We start from the raw sequence: 21,838 nt of genomic DNA on the forward strand, positions 1-21,838 counted from the left end.
GATTCCCGGCAACGCAGCTTTAACCGGGCATGCCCATCATCATGAAGTTCATAAATGATTGTGAGCAGGTCAGGTGCCCCAAAAGTAAGATGAATAATCCAGAACCCTGGCCTATTGATGGTATCTTGGGCCTTGACCAAGACAGTAAAGCAGATATGTTATATGTCCTGTTGAAATGTCCTACACCTCTGCCGTAGGACTGCCCCATTCTGAAACCACACCTCATACACACACCCAAGTCCACACGCATTCACATACTCTCCCCCACACAGAGACGCAGTCATAAAAAGAAAAAATACATGTAGCCTTTTAAGACTGTTACCATTCACCTATTAATGCCGTAATGGCACACGACCCCCGCAAACATGGCACTCTCTCATTCACGCACATAAAGACATTACCAAGCAAAAAACAGTTGTACAACTGCATGCATGCAATTGTACGACTCGCTCAATTAAAATAAGGCAATATCACACTCACCATACGCAATACACAAATGTAACATAAATATACAATGTGCCTCAACCCGGCGGAATGCATAGAGCAATTACGTCACCGAGGCCACATTCTATATAACCTCGTGCCACGGCAGCTCTCTCGCCTACTTCAGCAGTTTTACTTGCTGTGGTTGTCCCTCCTGATGACGATTGCTTGTGTCGCGATCGAAACGTCATGATCTATTATTTTTCTACCTACGTGACTTGACCGAAAGAACCAAAGAGTATGGATTCTTGCAGTCACGAAAGCTTCAAATCAAGATTGAGACAAATGTTATTGGAGCACAAATAGTGCTGCTATTTTCTAAAACGTTTACACAAAAAGTGAAGAACCCCAATGACAAAATGATGCCGCAATCATTCATAATGTTGATGAACCCGACGTGAGAAAATGCACACATACTGGCTCGTGAGCTTCAGCCTCCAAACTCCTGTAGGTGGTTTACATCGATGCCGCCACCACCACCACACCTCGCTAACGCTTTCTACCCTCCGCCAGATCCCACAGCCGCTGTGCAGTAGGCACACAGCAGCGACCTCCAGGATTTGCCCTGACCTTCCCCGCACCATCCGATTCGTAGAGACCACCCCATTGGCTGCCTTCGGCAATCGGTCATTCCTAATCCTGCACAACTAACGATACCTTAACAGAAATTGACAAACTCCACATGCCTAGGCCTCCACAACGCACACCCAACAAAGCTCATCATTCCACCACACCCCAGTTTATTTACCAACAATCAAAACAGTGATGCCATCACCTGACAATCTTAGAGCGCGTCTGGGATGCCGATACAAACCAGGCAGCACCTCTGCAGTTCACCTGCTTTACCATATCCCGCTGGCTCAGTCATCATCTGCCACGATCAATCCTCGGCTGGATAAAGGCACAGTGCATGTGTAGTGACATAAAAGGTGTCACTATAGTGTAGCGACAGTACCGAGTGAAGAGGGGTACTGTATGTGCGGAGCCTCTCTCTAGCACCAGAGTGAGTATGCCATGGAAGGGCTCTCTAGGGGGCATAGCCCTGGTGACAGTGAGAGGGTTGGCGAGGACATAGTACTCTGGGTGAACCCGAGAGGGCACGTGACCGGACGAAGTGGAAAGGAGACGTCCAAAAACGGACGAGAAGGACACGTGATGTGGGACCAGAGTCCTCGAGAAGGATTGAGAATGGGGCGTAGCCAGGGACGGAGCCCGGCCATGCCGGGTCCCATAAAAGCCCTGTGCGGGGAAGCAGGAGGGGCTGTCCCTGGGAATGGAATCCGCCGGTCAAGTCTTCAGTCTTCTATCTTTGGGCTTCGCACAAGACATCGGGAGCCTGGCAGCGTGTTAGATGACCTGAACCCACTACACATGTGTAGTGTATCAATCTGGACACACTAAGAGTTGCAGGTACATCCTTTATTCTGTTCCATATAGTCACAGGGGATATCTACCCACGGTCCGTACGCGACCCGACCAAAGATGCCGAGGATGTGAAGATGAGGATGGCAGCATGGCGAGTTCCTTTCCCAGACAACAGCAGCCCCGACTGAGTGTCGGAGCCTCCCTTTTATCCTCCCCGGCGTGGCCTGGCTCCGCCCTCGGCCACGCCCCCCTCTGGATCCCACCAGGAGCTTCCAGGCTCTGCCCATGTGTCTCACTGGCAGACCTGGCTACTATACCCATAGTCCTCCTCTCTTCGAGCATTCCATACCACGCACTCTAGTGACTCATTCTACGTCACTACACATGTGTAGTGGTTCCACGGAGGCACACACTACAGTTTGGAGGCACAACGTTAATTAATAACCCCAACCCGGTAACTTCCTAAACGTACACATAGTTAGCTAGACCCTATAACAGGTTAACACTCAACACTGTTAACTGGACCCTTACAGGGTAACTACATAAGTAGGTCTGGTCAGGAAAGTCTACCTGACCCACGATGTCGACCTTAACGACCGAAGATTGACGGGACGACCGATGACCGACGTGACGACCGATGCCCGAAGACCGACATGACGACCAACGACGAGGAGACGTAGTACGGCTAGTTGATTCCAAAAGACAGCCTTGCTTGCTCTTGGGACATCCCTTACATGCTGCCAAGCGTGGCCTCGTTTCTGGATCTTTCCAGAAGGATCTGGAGCATGCATCACATGTCCCTCAAGCCCCCTTTTGGGCCCTCTTACTACCCTGTGCCGGTCACATGCCCTCTCGGGTTCACGCAGACTGTTACGTCCTCACGTGCCCTCTCTCTGCTTGTCAATGGGACTATGCCCTCTAGGGCCCGCTTCCCTGCCATGCCTACGCCGATGCCAGAGAGAGGCACAAAACGCATAGTTACAGGCTTGTGTCAGTAGATTGCGACCACGCCATGGTGACTCCAATAACGCCTCTACACAAGTAATTGATGCATGTGTGTAGTGCTGAACTTCACGCGACAGCTTCTTACTTTTCCTTCGTTAATTTATTTCACCGACATCATTTAACATTGCCCCACATGCTCCCCGCTCGCTCGCCGAGTTCCGCCGGCCTCGCTCGCTCCGCGTCTCCGTCGACTCTCCTCTCCACTTCCCCCGTCACAGTTCAGCCGCTCTCCCGCGGCTCTCCCGCTTCTCTGCAGCCGCCCTCTATCGACTTCTCCGTCACACTCCAGCCACTTCTCTATCGGCTTCTCCGTCACACTCCAGCCGCTTCGCTATCGGCTTCTCCGTTACACTCAAGCCGCTTTCTGCTGGCTTCGCCGTCACACTCTAGCCGCCTTCTGCTGGCTTCGCCGTCACACTGTACGCTACTCTACGCGTCGCTCGCTCCGCTGTTACCTTGTACTTCTCCACCGCTACCCTATACTTCTCCACTGCTACCCTATACTTCTCCACTGCTACCCTATACCTTTCCACTGCTTCAGCTCCAACCGTCTTCTTCTCCTCCCAGGCGCGAACTCCCGTCAGCTCGAACTCCCCTGTATTTATGCCTGACCCAATTAACTTCCAATTGATTAATCGGCGTCCCTCCAACGCCCCCCGCTCCTAGCCCCCCTCCGCCACCTGTTGTTTTTCCAAACATTGTGGCGCTAGACCCCAACAACAACACCCACCAACCAATCACCGTATTGCGTCCTTAATAATCCTCAACCCGTCTCTGGCCTACCCTTCCGAGCCTTGACAACAACACCCGTCCTCACATGCCCCCACTTTACTGCGTGTGGCGCGTATTTAAACCACTACATATGTATACATTTTTTTACCTATAACTTGAATTCCCCACCATTGTCTCTGTTTTCCAAGCTCGTACACCGTCATTCAATTCAAGAAATCTCCCTGGGGATGCTCGACGGGTAGCGAATCTTCACTTAAGACGCGACCCCAGTTCCCGCTCCCTATCACTGACTGCAGAGCGTGTGGCAGCAGGGCGTACGGCAGCAAGACGTGGACCTGCTGCCGAGTGCAGCCCTCAAGGCCCCATCGCCGAACGCGTTCTGCTCAGGATCAGTAGAAGGACGCCAGGAAGGAGATGCATGGATCGGCTCCATTGGGAACCACAGCTGCCCTCCAGAACTCGGTGCTGTAATAGACTGCACGCCGAGGGGTAGCACACAGGTAAACCGCACTTTCGTATACAGGCGTGGACGTGGGCACCATGGCCACATTTTGTTGTCTATACTTGGCAGCCAGCAACTCGTTACACACGCAACAGAGGCGGGGAGATTAAGAACTTGCCATATTGTTTCAACTGCCGCCCTTGGAAAATGAACTCGACCGGTGATCCCTGGATTACAAGTCCAGTGTGCTGGTGGAAAGGCCTCCTCTAAAGGGGACTATAGGATATTCGCCCTACTCTTCCACGTTGACCAGACGAGGTTGCAAAAGGTCGGGCGTACCCACACTTAACCCTACCAACACAGACAACCTGTCGATCAACTAATTGCGGTGAACCCGCTTATCATGCTGCTGGGTGGACAGAGGCAGGAGGCACGGTTGGGGTAGCACACTGGACACGCAAGATTCCAGTGTATAGGAGGTTGGTAGTTAAATAACACTGGTCAACAAAACAACAACAAAATTCTGGCCTGGACTTTTGCAGCTGTTTTAGACTAATTTCAGGGTGCTGATTCCAAATCTGATCTCAGATTTGCTCTATCACATCTCATTTTTATGCTATCGGCATACCCCATTTTCATTGATTTTACCCGAAATTAACTCAGTCACTTACAATTGCAAGTTGTTGCGAGTCAGTGACTGCTTTAGTGTTAAAATATGGTGCTGTATTTTTAGGATAGTGTTTTATAATATAATTTTATGTAGATATCCCCATTTATTTAATATTTTCTTCTGTAGGGCGTGATCTAACAATGGCTACAACATCCGAAAGAAGTAAATGCAGTAATGACCCAGATATCTGCTGCTACATCTGTGGCAGCTCACTTTGCAGGATCAAAAGCGCAACATCAATACCTTTGTCAAGTAGGTTTATCTTGCCTACTTTAAAGTACGACTTGAAGACCAAGACAAAAATTGGGCTCCTCACAAAGTGTGTAAAACCTGTGTTGAAACTTTGTGATCATGGTCTAAAGGAAAGAATGCTAAGCTGAAGTTTGGTTTGCCAATGGTTTGGAGAGAACCTACAAACCATCTGGATAACTGCTACTTCTGCCTTGTCAATGTAAAAGGTTTCAATAAGAAAAACAAACAACACTTACAATACCCAGATATCCCATCTGCCAGACGACCAGTTGAGCACTGTGAGGAAATACCTGTGCCTGTATTTACTGAGCTACCAGAGATTGATGTTGAATCCCTCAGTTTACCTTCTTCTACAGATGATGATGCTCAGTCTCTGTTTAGTCAGCCTGAATTGAATGATCTTGTAAGAGATGTGTATTTGCCAAAGCAGTCTGCTGAATTGTTGGCTTCCAGGCTGCAAGAGAAAGGACTACTCAGACCTGGCACTAGTGTCTCTTTTGTAATGATGTTGAAGGGCTTCTTCTCAATATGGGACTGCCCGCATATGATTCAAGTGAATGGAGACTTTTTATTGACAGTAGTAAAAGGAGTTTGAAATGTGTGTTACTTCACAACAGAAATATATATGGTTCAATCCCAATAGGACACTCTGTAAAAATGAATGAAGAGTATGCCAACATCAAGATTGTTCTGGATAGATTGGAATACCATGTTCATGGATGGCTAATTTGTGTTGATTTGAAAATGGTTAATTTTCTGCTGGGTCAGCAAGGAGGTCACACCAAATACCATTGTTTCCTGTGCTACTGGGACAGTAGGGCTACATTAGAACAATGGGTTAAAAAGAACTGGCCACCAAGAATCAGTTTGACGCCTGGTGACAAAAACATCAAGAATGAGCCTCTGGTTGATAGAAATAAAATTGTATTTCCCCCACTGCACATACAACTTGGGTTAATGAAGCAATTCGTCAAAGCTCTTAATCACACTGGAGACTGCTTCAGCTATATATTTTGGCTATCACATCAAAAACCTGATGTGATAGCCAAAAACTGATGCCAGATTTGGAATCAGCACCCCAAAATTACCTTAAAACCGTTGGAATACCTTTTGCCAGAAAAAGTGTGTTGACCAGTGTAATTAAAGGCGGAGCTCTGCAATTTCCTGGTCACGTTTCTGCTGGCAGAAGGAATTCCACTACAGGGAGTTTTAGAGAGCCGGTATAGAGGCTATTTAGCCTCCTCTTCCATGCTGCATAGACATATCGCAAGAGTGGAAGAACCCACGCATTACCCCATCACACGTGACCTGCCGATCACCTAACTGCAGTGTACCCATTTGTACTCCTGGGTGGACAGAGGTGGGGAGTAGATAAAAAAACTTGCCACATCGTTTCAACTCCCACCTTGGAAAATTAACTTGACCGGTGACCTATGGATTAAAAGACCAGTTTGCTCAATGTTAGACCACAGTGTCTCAAGTGTTTGTGTACTACATCATTATTAGTGATGAGAGAATTACGACTTTAGATTGAAACATTTTGACATTGGGACATCCATTAACCATTGGATTTTCCAAATATTCAAATTAAAATGTAAAGGGCGTTCAGATACTGGGGCATTTAAGCAAGCACCACTATACATGTAGAGTGGTAATGATGGAGACTCAGTCTTCTCTGGAGGCAACACGTTTATTTATAACAACTATAACGGTAACACAAGGTTCCTGACACAAAGGGGTATCGGCCCCTTCCACCTGATACCCTGGGGAGGTATAGCCTCCGGGCTAGCATGTCCTAATCACTGGGACCACTTCCTCTATATATATCAACCCTCCGCTAGGGGGACCTAGGGGAGGCTAGCCGACCCGACCCAGCCAAGGTCCTTGGGTCCCAGCCACTGGCCCACTCGGTCCCGGCCCTTAGAAGGAAGTCGGGTCTGGGGGATTCCCAGGGTCCTAGTCTAAGCTGGCTCTTCAGTCTTCAGCTTGACGACTGGCAAACCCGTTCAGGGGTCCGCCTTATATACAGCTCCCAGGGTCACTCCGCCCCTGGCCACACCTACTCTCTAAAACCTTCTGGAGGGACCTCAACTATTGCGTAATCCCCCAGCCCCCACTGGGGGCCTGGGGTGTATACCTCCGGTTCCCAACCGCCCTCTGGCTTCCCTGGCCTAACGGCGTTATTTGATACAGGCTGTAATCGCCGTTGCCCCCTGCTGACCCATGGCTGACGCTACACCAGGTAAGTCGTGGTAACCGCGTGTAACGCTAACAATACCCACTACACATGCAAATATGATTGTTTTTGATTACTTCTGTTTCTGATTACACTGGCCAGCACACTGAGCCTTTGTTGTCCTTCCCCCGCACCCCCGATTAGTGCGGTTGGCTACGTACGGTGCGAAAGAAGTTCAACATACATATATATGTAATAAGTGGCTCCGACACGGTAAGAACTTTACGTTGTTTATTAATACATCTTCGGTACAGCTTGGTTGTCTCTCTTTCACTCTCACTATGGATGTTACGCCGCCCAGGCGGCTTCGCTGCCCCACGCTACGTGGCGCTCACCCGCTTGCTAACACGCCACTGGCTGACGGCGCGCTAGGGAGCGGTTGAGCGGCTGGAGGGCGAGCCGCCACATGGCCGATGGAGATGGCGGGGCAGCAGCGACGGGGAGCTCCTCTTGATCTTCAACACCGACCCCGCACCTTGCTCCGGCCCCCACTTATATGCGCTCCCCGGCGGCTAAGCCCCGCCTCTGGCCACGCCCCTCCTGTAACTTTCGGGAATGCTCCAGAGGCTTCCCGGGTGGATCCGCCCCCCCCCCCCCACCTTTGCTCCAGATATAAACCCTACCATAGATAAACCATAACTGGATAACAAGTAATGCCCCACATAATAAAGGAGATGGCGCTCTCATTACACCCCCCCCCCCCCCCCACCTGATAAAAAAATCTAGCCATCCCGGCTAAGGAAAGGTAAGACAATATAGAGCGCCATCAACCACGAAGTGCAACACCATTTGACTGAGGAAAAGAAACGGAACGTTAACTGAACAATGTAAGAGAAAATAGCAACACGCAATGCAGGACCCAAAATGCTTCAGGAAAACCGCGACATTTTAGAGCGTGTCCGCATAGCCGGCCCATCCGCCAGGGGCGGAAGGAGAACAGGAACTCCGACAGGTGGAAGCAGCGGTCCAACAGGGGGCGACAGCGCCGGATTCAGCACAGGTGGACCAGATGAAACAGCGGTCTCCTCCCCTCCCATTGTGTCAATCAGAGGCGCTGTAGGCGGTAAAGAAACAGACTTCGGAAGATCACCCTGCACAGGAGCAGCAGGCCTGTTGGCCACGTCAGGCACCGGGATTCCAGGATTTGGGGATGACGAAGGCCCCACGGGAGCAACGAATGGTTTCAATCATGACGGGTGAACGAACCAACGCCGGCGACCGTACCGATCCTGGACACACTGAGGGCGCAAAACTTCAACGATCGTAACTGGCCCCTGCCATGGTTTGTGGAGCTTAGGAGAGGTGCCAACGGGCACCTGCGGGCATTGAAGCCACGCCAGATCCCCCACTGACCAAGCATGTCCGACTTAGACCTCCACGCACAACACTCGTTCCGGGCCTGGGTCTTAGAAGTATTCACCCTGGCAGCCTCCCGAGCCTCGGAAACACGTCAAAGGGACTCGCGGATGTGATCTGGAAGAGTCGACTTAGGAGGCAGCACAGGGGAACCCAATTGTACATCAACAGGTGGCACGTTCTTACATACATGAGGAAGAACGTGAGGTACCATCCGGTAGGCAGAGAGGACACTGGGTATCTGCAGATCCCAGTCGACCTGTCGATCATTAATAGTCTGACACAACATGGCGGACAAGGTACGATTTCGATTTTAGACGCTCCACCATACCATCCGTCTGATGGTAGGGAGACGTCGAAATCTTCTTGGTACCCAAATTAGTACACACGTTACGCAACAATTTAGAAGTGAAATTCCTACCCTGATCAGTAAGCAACTTTTTTGGCGCCCCTTTATCCATTACATAGCCATTCACGAAGGCGTCAACAATGGATAAAGTGAATTGATCTGGCAGGGGCCACGCCACCGGCCAACGGGAAAAATATATTCGACGTCACGGGGAACGGGCCCAACACATCCAATGCAACTAATTTATTGATGCGCGTGACAGAGATGGACTGCAAAGGTAATGTAACGTTGCCGGGTTGACTTCCGCCGGGCACACTCGGTGCACGAGCGAAGCGCTCCAATGACGTCAGACGTCATACCCGGCCAATAAAAATACCTCTGAAGGGTAAGCAACGTTTTCTGAACACCAAAATGGAAAAGGCGTTCAGAGTGAAATGTGCGGACCAACCCCGCACGTAGAGAACTTGGCACAACCAATCGCAGCCGGAGCGACATGTTATCCTGCCACATCAACAATACATCAAGAACAAAAACAGATCTCAAATCACCCGCAAACGGTACGGCCTGATCACGCAAAGAGGTTAAAGATGTGTCAGAGAATTGTTCACGCATCCACACCAACCGCGAGAGACGGCGGGGGGAAATGCCGCGTCTCAACTGAGGACACGGCCAACGGTCGAGACGCACCAGGAGAACAGCGGTTTGTACCGGATCGGCACGCACACCGAGACGTGTGAGGCAACCGCAACAACGTGTCAGCATTGGCATGCCGAGTCCCCTTCCAGTAGTTGACGTCAAATGTGAACTCCTGCAAGCACTCCAACCAATGTGCCAACTGACTTCCCGGCTGCCCGATCTTCAAGGAATATTGGAGGGTCGCGTGATCAATGCGTATAATGAACTTCCTACCATATAAGTAAGGCCGAAAAAGTTTCACAAAATGAACGATCGCAAGCAGCTCCCGACGAGTGACACAATAACGGGTCTATGCCGGCGAAAGTACTCGACTACCATATGCAACAACACGCTCGACGCCCCCCTTCACCTGCGACAGGACAGCCCCGATACCCGTGTCACTGGCATCAGTGTCGAAGATGAAGGGGGACGAAAAATTAGGGTAGTCAAGAGTAGGCGCGTCAGACAGGCTAGTACGCAAGGCATTGAATGCAGCCTCCTCCTCCGGACCCCAGTGGAACCTCTGATTTTTGCCCGTAAGCGCATGCAACGGCTTAGCAATGGACAGGAATGAACCGCCGGTAATAGGAGGCGAAGCCAACGAAGCTCTGAACATCCCCTATACTCGCAGGGAGCGGCCAATCGTGAACACACGCCGTCTTTGTCGGATCGGTCGAAATACCATCAGCACTCACAACGTGACTCCGCACGGAAGTCTGTAAAAGGTGAAATGTTTTAGGTTTAAATTTGTGATTAGCGGAACGCATGCGCTCAAAAACGCGCGCAGTCGGAGGAGGTGGTCATCAAACGACCGACTGAACACGATGACGTCGTCCAGATAAATGAGACAAGTCTTCTATTGGAGACCAGCCAGGACAAGTTCCATGAGTGTCTGGAACATGGCAGGAGCGGCATTCAATCTCATGGGCAAACAGTTAAATTAAAAAAAACCCTGCGGGGTACGGAACGTGGTTTTCTGCCTCGAAGACTCATCGAGGGGCAATTGCCAAAAGCCGGAAGAGAGGTCCAGGGTAAAGAAGAACCGTGCTCCGGACAAATCATCCAAGGCAAAGGATACGCGTCTGCCACAGAGACCTTATTAAGGTGGCGAAAATCCATGCAAAACCGGAGGTTGCCATCCTTTTTCTTAACCAAAACTACCGGGGCGCCCCATGGGCTAATGGATGGCGAAATAATATCAACGGCCAACATGTCATCCACGGCACACCGCACGCTCTCTTTCTCTGACGGCCCCATACGATGTGGGTTCAACCAAATAGGGCTAGCATCACCTGTCTTAATACGATGGGACAACAAGGACGTCCGACCCAAGTCGAAGTCGTCCTTGCGAACACATCGGAAAATTCAGACAACAACACACGCAACCCCTTACGATGAGCCGGAGACGCATTCTCGCCACACAATTCGGCAATCCATCGATCGTCCGACGGACATTTATCACCGACACGATCGGTAAATGTGGTGGTAGCCTAAGCGAGAACAGTACCCGCGGGCACGATAACATCGCCAGGGCCCCCATTCAAAACCTGCCAAAACGGGGCCTGATCCATTCTGAGAATGGTTTGAGCACAAACCAACGTCAACCCTTGCGCAGCAGTATTTGAAGGCAACAATAAAACCCCATTCACCCAGGCGTCGCAAGAGATTTTCTTGCGTTAACGGAGCGAAATCAACATTTGGGAACCCGATGGAACTGTAATGGTGGCATCAACCAAAGCCTGAACCGTATCCGAGGAGGCCGGTCGTGGAAGCGGCGATGATAAAAAACGCAATTTATGACCCGACGGCAATTCCAGACATCCCTGATCAACAAGAATCTTAAGTGGAATTCTCGACAAAAAGTCAGTGCCCAGAAAGCACCGCACGGCCAACGTACGTGAAATCAGCACAGGTCCCGACGCGCGAATATCCCCAATGGCGATGCACGCGTCAACCTGGCCAATGATGCCCATACTACCGCCGTTAGCAGCAACACACACATCGTACACCGGCCGAACACGTGACGCAGGGATCGACAACAACTGAAAAATAACATCTGAAATGATTGTGGAAGACGCCCCTGTATCAACCAAAACGCGGACATCAACCCCCTGAACAGTTGCCACCACCGTCGGCGATCCTACTGCTGCGGCAACCGCCCGTCGAGCCAATTTTTTCCACTGCATCTGTGAAACCGGCCAGTCCTTAGCAATGGTACGCGAACACGAACAATTTAACGAACCGTCCCGATGCGATGCACCCGTCTCGGTGGCATCAGATGAATGAGATGGCGAACGTGCCCGGGTGCCCGACGTGTGCCAACTCGCCTGTATGGAGGGACGTGCAGGCGAACGGTCGGCTGCAGGAGACGCGGTCGGTGATCCGGACGGCGACGCACGACGAGCACGGCACTCCATGGAGTAATGGCCCACACGGCCACATCTGTAACACGTGACGGGAAACCGCTGATGGAGCAAATCGTTGTCCTGTCGCGGTCGGTAGGTGTTTTGGCGACGTAGACCATCTTTAGGGAGCCGATTCCAGCGAGGGACAGCCGCTGCAATGTTGCCCGTCGACGGCGCCTCCTCGGGAATGACGACCAATGTCGCCGGAGACTAGCCGATGGGTTGACTATCCTTAGCTGAATCCTCCATCCACGCTGCCATCTGCGCCCAGCGTTTCAAATTTTTACGTGCGTTGAGACAACGTGCGGCCCACAAGGATGTCTTCATTTTGTGGCCGCACGTGCGAAAGACGACATCCATCTCCCGAGCTAATGCCAACATGCGTTCCATCACCAGCGGATCTAGAAGTTCCTGCGTTACGTCGGGGTATATGCGTCAATTGCCAAGGCCATCAAGGCGCTTCTGTAGGCGAGGGGCGACTCTGAGCTCCCACGCCTACGGTGCTGAAATTTTCTTGTTCTGTCGTCTGGCGGCTTGTAGACCTCCGCCATTTCCTGAAAGGCTTGTGTGAGCGAAACACTGCCAATGCATCATCGTCTAGCATAGTGGGCAAGGCAATGAGCGCCTCTTCCTCTGACCATCGGACGGATTTGTGAGGTGGCCTCGAAGCGCTAGCAAAAGGCACTCCAATCGCCGCCAGCTGCCACGAACTCGCGCACGTGGGGCAGGTGTCGACCGCGGTCGGCGCTCTCCTTCGCAGCGGGTGTCGCGATGGATGGCAAAACTTTGCGCGGCAGCGACAAACTAGCGGCCAACGCACCGCTCTCCGCAGCAGTGGTCAAAATGGCGGCCGTCTCCACCCCGCCCGAAATGGCGGCCGTACTCACCAAAGGGGGACCCTTGGAGGCACCGTCACCGGCCCTCTACATGTCCACCCCTGGACGGTCCACCATCGGACTACCTCCAGCAGCGATCGGCATGACGAGAGCAACAAGGTGGAGGAGCGCTGTTGTTAGAGCGCCCAACTGGGTCTCCACCCTCTACCACAGGTCGTCAGGGCGAAGCTGTTGAAGCGGCTCCGCCGCGCTATCTGCCGCAGGTGCGACATCGGCACCCGTCGTGGGCTCCATCACCGGGGCCACGGCACCCGGGGTCGACAGGTGGATTCTTCTTTTTCTGATGTATAGACATCGTGTCTTGGGCAGAACTGTATCAGAAAAAGTCCACTTCTTGACACCACTGCAATAAGTGGCTCCGACACGGTAAGAACTTTACGTTGTTTATTCATAAATCTTCGGTACAGCTTGGTTGTCTCTCACTCTCACTACGGATGTTACACCGCCCAGGCGGCTTCGCTGCCCCGCGCCACATGGCGCTCACCCGCTCGCTAACACGTCGCTGGCTGACGGCGCGCTAGGGAACGGTTGAGTGGCTGGAGGTCGAGCCGCCACGTGGCCGATGGAGATGGCGGGGCAGCAGCGACGAGGAGCTCCTCTTGATCTGCAACACCGACTCCGGCCCCCGCCTATACGCGCTCCCCGGTGGCTAAGCCCCGCCTCTGGCCACGCCCCTCCTGGAACTTTCGGGAACGCTCCAGAGGCTTCCCGGGTGGATCTGCCCCCCCCACCTTTGCTCCAGATATAAACCCTACCGTAGATAAACCATAACTGCATAACAAGTAACTTCCACATAATACAGGAGATGGCGCTCTCATTACACATACATGAGCAAGGGCGTTGTACTAACCAAGGTCGCCAGCTTTGGCATGAACTGAGAGGGTGCGGCAGGGAGCATGGCACGCGGGCACTGGGGTCAGGTGCAGGGACAGGCTCCCGCTGCCGATGGCCAGCCACGCATTGTAAAACTGTAGCTGGAACACCTGCAACAACACGGAGTATTCTACAGCGAGATAACTCTGCCAGACTCGTCACATTCTCGGGAAGAGTACCTTATTCCCAGCACGTGGCATTAAGAACTTTTTTTTTTTCGTGAACTTGTCGTACGTAAGCTTTGTTTCACTCATATTTGTATTTAATTCCACTGTGTAGCCTTATTCATTAGGCACTTCAATCATCCTCGGGAGATGGTGACCGGAACAGTTTTGCCCGTGAATGTGGGATGGTTAAAGCTTTTAACATTTATCTTCATGCCTTTAATCCGAAGTGTGGATGATCCACACTTCGGATTAGCATGGTTAGCTACGTAGTGTGAAATAAGTTCAACATACATACATTCCCGTGGTGTCGCTGTGAATAGCCCGAGAGAAAAGCTCTCAAAATTGATTTGGATACTAATAGACCCATTAGCCTATTACAAAATGCATATAAACTGTTCACAAATATCACAGAGAACCCAATAATGGGCAACCAAATATGACAGCAAGCTGGTTTTGGAAAGTTTTCCATAACTTAAACTCAAAAGTAATTCCCTGCTCACTGAGCATTGAGGTGGTGCTCATCTCCCGTTTGCAGGAGCCAGTGGTGGAAATTCTTCATTCCTATACTGGGGTGAGTCTATCCATCGGAAAACGGCTATGACTTCCCTACAAAGTGGTATGCATTTTATTGACCTCGGAGGAATGATAGGCCGAGTAAATCCCCAACCAGGAATTGAACTCGACAACCTTGCGACTGCGAGCCGATTGCTCCACTACTGAGCGACCTGGCCGGTTTCAATCACTGAGCACATTGATGCTGTCGTTCAAACTCTGCCCAACACCATCAGGCTTTCCCTTACGTTACACATCCATGCAAAGGAGCTCCGACGCAGCTGCACACCCACCAGGGCATGCGGAGTGGCCTGTGAGCCCTGCAGGACGAGCAGCTTGAGCAGAGACACCTCGCTGTCGGGAGAGATGAAGTAAGGCCGGGGAAACAGCTCCCGCAGCAGCCGAGTCCCCGCGACCCGCTGCGTCTTCCTGAAACGGACACCGTTCACAAGCATTGGCCACCTCCTGCAACCGCATCTCAGTGATCGTGCACTCTCCACTTATTAATTTTAACACAGTTAAAAGCACAATGCTCGACCTAATTTTTGTATGGCTCTGTTTATATCAATTTGTCCATCCACTGGTGGATGAATGCCTCCGTGTCAGTTACGGGGGATGTTGGACCATTCTTCACCATGCTGGTCAGTGCGGATTGGTGAAAAGTGTGGTGTTGGAGGCCTAGGACCAGTTCAGATCTGACCTGCCACTAATGTAGGCTGTGGCCCAGAACCAAACTCGGGGTGTCAGGTTGATAGCAGAGTGCGGAAACCACTGTGCCCCAGCTCCACTCTACAGCTATGTAACAAGTCCTTAACTTAAAACTAATGCCCACATCTCAAGAGTTTTTTGACCTATGACCTCGTCTTTTCTGCAGCTAATAAACTCCTAAAATGTGGATGAGGCAGGAGTGTAGCACACACACACACACAGGTCGCACTGTAGAGATTACAGTAAATGTGTTATGCACAGTTATGGTGGACTGTGGATGATCTGTGTGTGTAACGTCATTAGTCAGTTTATCAGTCAAAGCAATTAGTTGAGACATTTCAAATAATTAGTGCCAACTTGTTTGAGTCTGGCCTTCGTGAAACGAAATGACTATTGAGGGTTGCCATGAGATGTGGTCAAATGTAGATGCCTCCATAATAAAGTTGTTTTTTGGGTTAGATCACGTAGGTAGAATAATACATAGTGTTATGTTGAAATGTGGTTTATTGCAATACAGTATATAATTTAATGTTGGGTTTATCTATGGCAGTATATAGTACGGTATATGCTCGGTTGATGTAAGAGAATAAAGTTTAGATGGAAGCATATTATATAACTTTTACGACGTAGTATTGTAATGTATTACTTGCTGTTAGTAACTCAGCTTATTGTAGAGTATAGTAAGTATACTGATGGTGCTATGCAGTTTATATTTTAGTCTTTGTATGTAGTTTATACCTTAGTTTTCTACGGTGTTGTTTAGTTACTGCAGCTACATATCATTGGCATTCCTTTCCTTTGTTAATGCTAATCCCTGCACCCCCCCTTGGTGCTCTTGATCCTGCATAGTGCGTGGGCATGGTATGACTTTGAAGCCCCCCCGCCCCCTGCGCATTTCCCATGTATATGCTAAACTCATCTTGATATGCACATTCTTTTTGTTAATGCGCTCTTCTACCACCCCCAACCCAGCTTATATGTAAGTTCCTAGCTTGAAGTGTCTCATTCTTCACCTGAGGACGGCTGCTTGCGTTGTGGCCGAAACGTCGTGAGAATTGTTTAATTTTATTATGTTTTATTTTTATTATTTTATTACTTCCCTTCTACGTGACTTTACCGAAAAAACCAAGAAGATGAATATAAACGTGTTGTTAAACCCGACAGCCAATTAGTAAGGTTTGCCACGTAAACATAACGTGCCAATTAGTTACTACTTCAGCACACCGGTGTGTTGGAGAGTAAACCAGAATTGTCTGGCAAAACATCGTACTCAAATTGTAAATGTTGTGTAATGTGCCCAATCTTGGCAGCTAAGCAGGCTTGAGCCTGGATAGTGCCTGAATGAGTGGCCACCATTTATAAAAAGTGTTATAGGCTACGGGGCTATGCTGTGAGCAGCAGAGGGCAGTGCAGTGAGATCCTTTATTATTCTGCACGGTTATGTCTCCTTGTCTATTATCCCCCACCTTCACCAACCCACACTCGCCAGCAGAGTGTAGTATGGTCAAACAACCCCCACAACCCGCATGGCATGGGAAGGCCCACATCCAGCAGTGGATTGACGAAAGGCTCTATGTGCGTTGTGAAGAGACATAACTACTGCGATGTAAACAAGGCTGTTGCTTGCCAGTCAGTTATGTGGCATTGGATTTTAAAAATGAATCAGAGCCTCGTATAGTAAGTGTGAAATTTAATGCTTGCACGTGTAATGTTAATTGAAGTTTTCCACATTGACATATATTTCGAAGAGGTCAATTGATGTTCGAGTTGCAAGTGACCAAGTAGAGCCAAATAAGCATTAACAATCGGAGCCCATTCTGTCTTGTGTTGTATTGCTACGGTGGCAGCTGTGACGTTGGGGAGCAGCGATGCACACGGAGGTACACACACACACACCACTGGAATGTTGTGGAGCTCCGAGCCAGTGTCTCCTCAGTGGGAAACAGCCGGAAGAGATGGGAGAAACTGGACACAGAGTCGTTGCTGCAGGAGACTTCATCGGGACGCAAGTCCAGGGTCTTCCCATGCACCGCATGCAAGTGCTGGACGTCTTCCAAACCCACGTGGTCCTTCTGTCCGCCCTGTAAACACCATCGACCGCGATCTCAGCATTCACCAGTCAATTGCAAGGGCATCTTGCAGTGACAGAACAGACGGACAAAGTTGTGTGTTAATGTACGGCTGCCCGCCAAAGGTATTTGAAAATCCTATGTGGCCCTCGGTAAGGACAAGGTTCCCCACCCCTCCCTAACGACAAGAGGATTCGCGAGTAAGCCAACGGATGAGATCAGTTGTCTCTCTAACGACGAAATGTAATTGACAGTGGCACAACGAAGAATTTCTATGACAGCTCTTCAGCGGCGCTCCTTCCGAAGCGACACGGCCCCAAAGCTGTTACCTTCACAAGCACGGGGTCAGCCTGGCCATAGTAGTACTGCGTAAAATTCGAGAATTCGTCCAGCAAGATGACGCTCTTCACGGCAGCGCAGAACGAGCAGTTTGGTGTGGGGTCCGAGTAAAGGGGGTTGTAGACGAGGCACTCCTGGTCGTGGTACGCTGTGGGGAGGCACCCGCACATGCCGGTCGATGGGCAAGCTACAGCACAGCCTCACAGCTAGGGGAGTGCATCGCAGAATGGTGACTGCACTTGCTGGGCTGCAGGGTGGTGGCACGGTGGCACCTGCCAGGTTGTATCTCCCCATGAGACTGCACCTGCCAGGTTGTATCTCCGCGTGATGGGGAGTGCGAGAAGCCGCACGCGTCGCAGCGCATTGTAGACCCAGCGCTGCGTATGCCAAGACACGAGCTGCTGAGTGGGCGGGTGCAGCCAGAGGCACGCGTAATACGTGAGCAGCAGCACAAGCGGCACGGCCAGTACCTGTCACACGGCACAGCCCGCACAACACACACGGCACTCATTAACATACACACATCACACACACCACGCATTAATATCATTCACACAACACACACAGCAACAACCGCCATTCGCCACTAAGTGGTGGTGACGTCACCACGGCGCTTGTGCCAAGCTAAGTGCACGTTCAGGCCATGTGAAGTGTCGAGTGCCTGCTGGCAGGTCATGGGACAGACCCAGGTGCCATGGGTTGCCCAAATGAGATGACTAGCTGATGCACCACCTGTGCCGCCTACTGTGCCAAATTTCTATGCTTTAGCTACCCAGTGCTCCACAAGTTGTTGTGAGCGTTGCTCCTCTGCCCTCCGTTGTTGCGTCCTTCACAAGCCTCCTCCACAGAGGCCGATCTTGACACCGCTGGTACCAGCCATCAGCAAGTCCACTCAGCTCCACATCCTCCTGCAGATAACTCCATCTCTTCTCTAGCCCGTGCCGCGCCCATTTAGCCCCCTCAATCCGGCCGAACAAAAGCTGTTTAGGCATGCGGTGGCCGGGCATGTGGGCTACATGACCCAGCCAACGCAGCCTTACCTGCCGGAGCTCACCGATGGGACTTTGCTCAGATCTTTCGAGGATTTGTCAGCTCCTCACACAATCCAGCCTGGTTGGACACAGGATGGATAGTAGGCAGGCCAGCCTAAATGTTTCTAACTGGCGAAGATGTTCCATTGGGGGGAGGGGGGTCAACGTTTCGCAAGCAAAGAGAAGGGAGGGCATGACCCTCGCGGAGAAGACCTGAAGCTTCGTGCGGAGCGACAGATCAGGTAGCTTCCACACAGCAGCGTTACACAGCCGATGAAAAGATATTGCCGCTCGACTGATTCGGAGTGAGACCTCTGCTGTCAAACCGCAGCCAGTCATGAGCACACTGCCCAGGTATGGAAAACTATCCACTCTCTCCACAACTCCCCCATCACCAATTGGGAGTTGTGGTGGAGTGTTTGATGACACAAAATACCCAGGCAGGTTTTGGTGGGGCTGATATTAAGGCCCCACCCACCTCTTAGGTGCACGCTCTAGCTTCAGCAGCAGCGCCACGCCACACAGCACGCATCAATATACACACAACACACACAGTACGAATTAACACACAGCACCTATTAGCACACGCTGCACATAACACAGGCTCTATTAAAGGGCGGGCTCCAGGGGGGAGGGGTGTTAACGAGCATCTCATATTGCACGGTCCGCTACTTACGGTGCGAAAGAAGTTTAACAAACAGTACCCTACATACATTAGGGCCGGTACGGAACTCCAACGGGTGGTGCGGCGGCCACCACGCCCGGCCGCCTTTGTCTCCCCAATGTTGATGGTTGATTACACATCACACTTAACCGCCATGACTGTAGCTGTTGTGCCAGGCTAGGTGCGCCCCGAGACACGCGCCTCCCTCCTCGCCTTGAGGGCTCTGCCCGCGCTTCCCGCCTCGAGGCCGCGCTTCGCGGGTCCCCGCGAAAGACGCCATTCCTCCTCCTCTCTCTCCTCCCCGTCCTCTCTCTCCTCCCCGTCCTCTCTCTCCTCCCCGTCCTCTCTCTCCTCCTCGTCCTCTCTCTCCTCCCCGTCCCCAGGGCCCCCCGCGTGGCGGCTCAGCGCTTCGCGGAGCCTGCGGCGCAGCACGCGGAGTGGGGGGCCCGGGCCCCACGAGTCGCGCAACTCCGCGGCGCGGCGAGGGACAAGGAGGAGGAGAGCGGAGCGAGACGGCACGGGGGGCCGCATGGGAGGGGTGGGGGTGGAGGAGAGTGGCGTGAGATGGGGTGAGTGTTGTGAGAGTGGAGAAGTGTGAGATTGAGTGAGAGTGATTGTGGAGGAGAGACGTGAAGTGCTGGCGAGAGACCGACGGGGGGAGTGGATTGCACTGGGCGAGACTCACGCATCGACGATCCGATTCGTGCACGCGGAGCCCGGAATCGCGACGCGGATCGGATCGCGAGCGGCCGTCGCCAGGATGCGAGGATGTGGAGCTGAGTGTGTCGATGACCGGTACCAGCGGTGGCCACATCGACCTCTGTGGAGGAGGACGCTTGTGAAGGACGCTACTCGGCAGTGCCATGCTAGGTGCACGGTGAGGCTACTGGGCAGTCGCCCTCGAACAACAGTGGAGGACCGGCGCTCACAACGAGTGGAGCGCTGGGCGAATAAAACGCAAAGTCGGGGGGTGGGGCACAGGCGGTGCATCTCTGCCAGTCAACCCATGGCACCTAGGTCTGTCCCGTGATCTGTCAGCAGCGAGCTTTCCACACTTCACATGGCCTCAAGGTGCACGTGGCCTGGCACAAACTCGATGGGAACGTTACCGCCACCTGGTGGCGACCGGCGACTGTTGTATGCGACGAGTGGAGTCCGGTCGGGGCCGCGTGACGCTCAACTCTGGTGGCGATCGTCGTAGTCCGCCAGAGCCGTCCCGAGGGGTGCAGCCATTCGGGGCGACTGCCCGTGCCCTGCGCATTTGGAAGAGGGGGGCGCATCGCGCTTCAACGTGAAGATGTTAGATGGAATACTTCCTCTTTGAAGGGGGATCCCGCACTCCCCTCCGATGGACGGCCCTGTTCACCACCATCTCATCATTGTGCTTATGATTGATAATATTGATGAGAATGCCGATAAAAAATTTAGCGTGTATGTTGAACTTCGTTCGCACCATACGTAGCCAACCATTGATAATCGGAGGCGCTGGGGTTGCGCAGCAGCTGTGACGAAGCGCTTCATAGCTAATCGGAATCATCTCTCCTAAATAATGATTCTGACCAGACATTGCAATAATGTAACGTGTGCAGTGTAGAGCAGATGTGTGGCTGTGAACACTGAGACGCGTGCATCAGAGGTGACCCCTGCGTGGGGAGGAAACGCGTCCACGACTGGAACCACCCATTCGAGCTCAGAACAGCATCAGCGTGCGCGGTGGAGTATTAGGATTGGCACTACTGATGTGAATGACCGTACATAGCCAAACGCTGCTAATCGGAGGTGCGGGGGAAGGATAACAAGCTAAACACAAGGCAGTTCTAAAGAAATCAGTTTTCAATGTATATTTAAGAGTACACAGCTCCCAGTGGCTTCCTAATATCGGAAGAGCGTTTCAGACGGCCGCAGAAGCGCATCTGAAAGCGCGCGGTGCGGTGACAATTTTCGTTCGCGTGATGGTTTATGACGAGAGAACGATGACGACGAATGCTGTCGCTTCGTGGTGGCACTGGGGGTTCGTGGTGGCACTGGGGGTTCGTGGTGGCACTGCTGATGAATCGTGGATGGAGTGCCCGTGGACTCACTGCGTGCTGTACAACCCTGCAGATCGGTATCTCTTAGCGACCCACCACCGTGCACCCAACACACTCCTCAGTAGCACTGCGTGCAGACGTAAATAGGGGAACAAATCATAAAAGGCGACGTTTTTGGGCAATAGCCCTGAGCACATCCTGAAACGCGATTGCCCGATTCGTCACCTGTTATATATTAGATTTAAGGCGACGCAGCGTCATTGGTACCATTAATATGCATTGACGCTGATATATTACGCTGTTACGTGTGATGTGACTTTTATTAAAACTTGCGTTGTACTGTACAGCGCTCTGGAATCTATTTGTGGTCTGTTGCACTTTGTAATTATTTGAAACATAAAAAATTGTGAAGTTGGTTGTGCTTGTGCAACACTGCAAACGCAGCAGCATCAGACGCTGGAGTTATCCCGCCGTGGCGCATTGCCACAGCGCCTTGCACTCAGACACTTTGAGAGTTCAATACCCGACCACGGCTGTTA

The 21,838-nt window shown here is 51.7% G+C and overlaps 1 protein-coding gene across 7 annotated transcripts; it reads right to left on the bottom strand.

The window, feature by feature from the left end:
* Window positions 1–2,934: 2,934 nt before the first annotated feature.
* Window positions 2,935–20,141, bottom strand: LOC144728292 (bombesin receptor-activated protein C6orf89 homolog). 7 transcript variants are annotated; one of them, XM_078607604.1, is made up of 8 exons: window positions 19,483–19,948; window positions 17,879–18,044; window positions 17,565–17,722; window positions 17,063–17,247; window positions 14,752–14,887; window positions 13,717–13,849; window positions 11,893–12,007; window positions 7,402–8,239 (listed from the first exon to the last, which is right to left on the bottom strand). In XM_078607604.1, the coding sequence occupies exons 1-8, from the start codon at window positions 19,798–19,800 to the stop codon at window positions 8,227–8,229; spliced, it is 1,224 nt and encodes a 407-aa protein (XP_078463730.1). In that variant the 5' UTR covers window positions 19,801–19,948; the 3' UTR covers window positions 7,402–8,226. The 7 variants fall into 7 exon arrangements, with proteins under 7 accessions (XP_078463731.1, XP_078463733.1, XP_078463734.1 ...); XM_078607605.1 differs by lacking the exons at window positions 7,402–8,239; window positions 11,893–12,007 and adding an exon at window positions 2,935–4,060; XM_078607608.1 differs by lacking the exons at window positions 7,402–8,239; window positions 11,893–12,007 and adding an exon at window positions 4,768–6,380.
* Between the last annotated feature and the right edge of the window lie 1,697 nt (window positions 20,142–21,838).

Source organism: Lampetra planeri, chromosome 28 (genome assembly GCF_965212315.1).
Source record: "Lampetra planeri chromosome 28, kcLamPlan1.2.h2, whole genome shotgun sequence".
Classification (NCBI taxonomy): Eukaryota; Metazoa; Chordata; class Hyperoartia; order Petromyzontiformes; family Petromyzontidae; genus Lampetra; species Lampetra planeri.

Coding starts and splice junctions, on each gene's coding strand:
- LOC144728292 (XM_078607602.1), bottom strand. CDS start 19,800: ATGCGGCCCCCCGTGCCGTCTCGCTCCGCTCTCCTCCTCCTTGTCCCT. Junction 17,248..17,564: donor CTGACCCCGTGCTTGTGAAG/GTAACAGCTTTG, acceptor TGGTGTTTACAG/GGCGGACAGAAGGACCACGT. Junction 13,850..14,751: donor AGGCCACTCCGCATGCCCTG/GTGGGTGTGCAG, acceptor GTGTTGTTGCAG/GTGTTCCAGCTACAGTTTTA.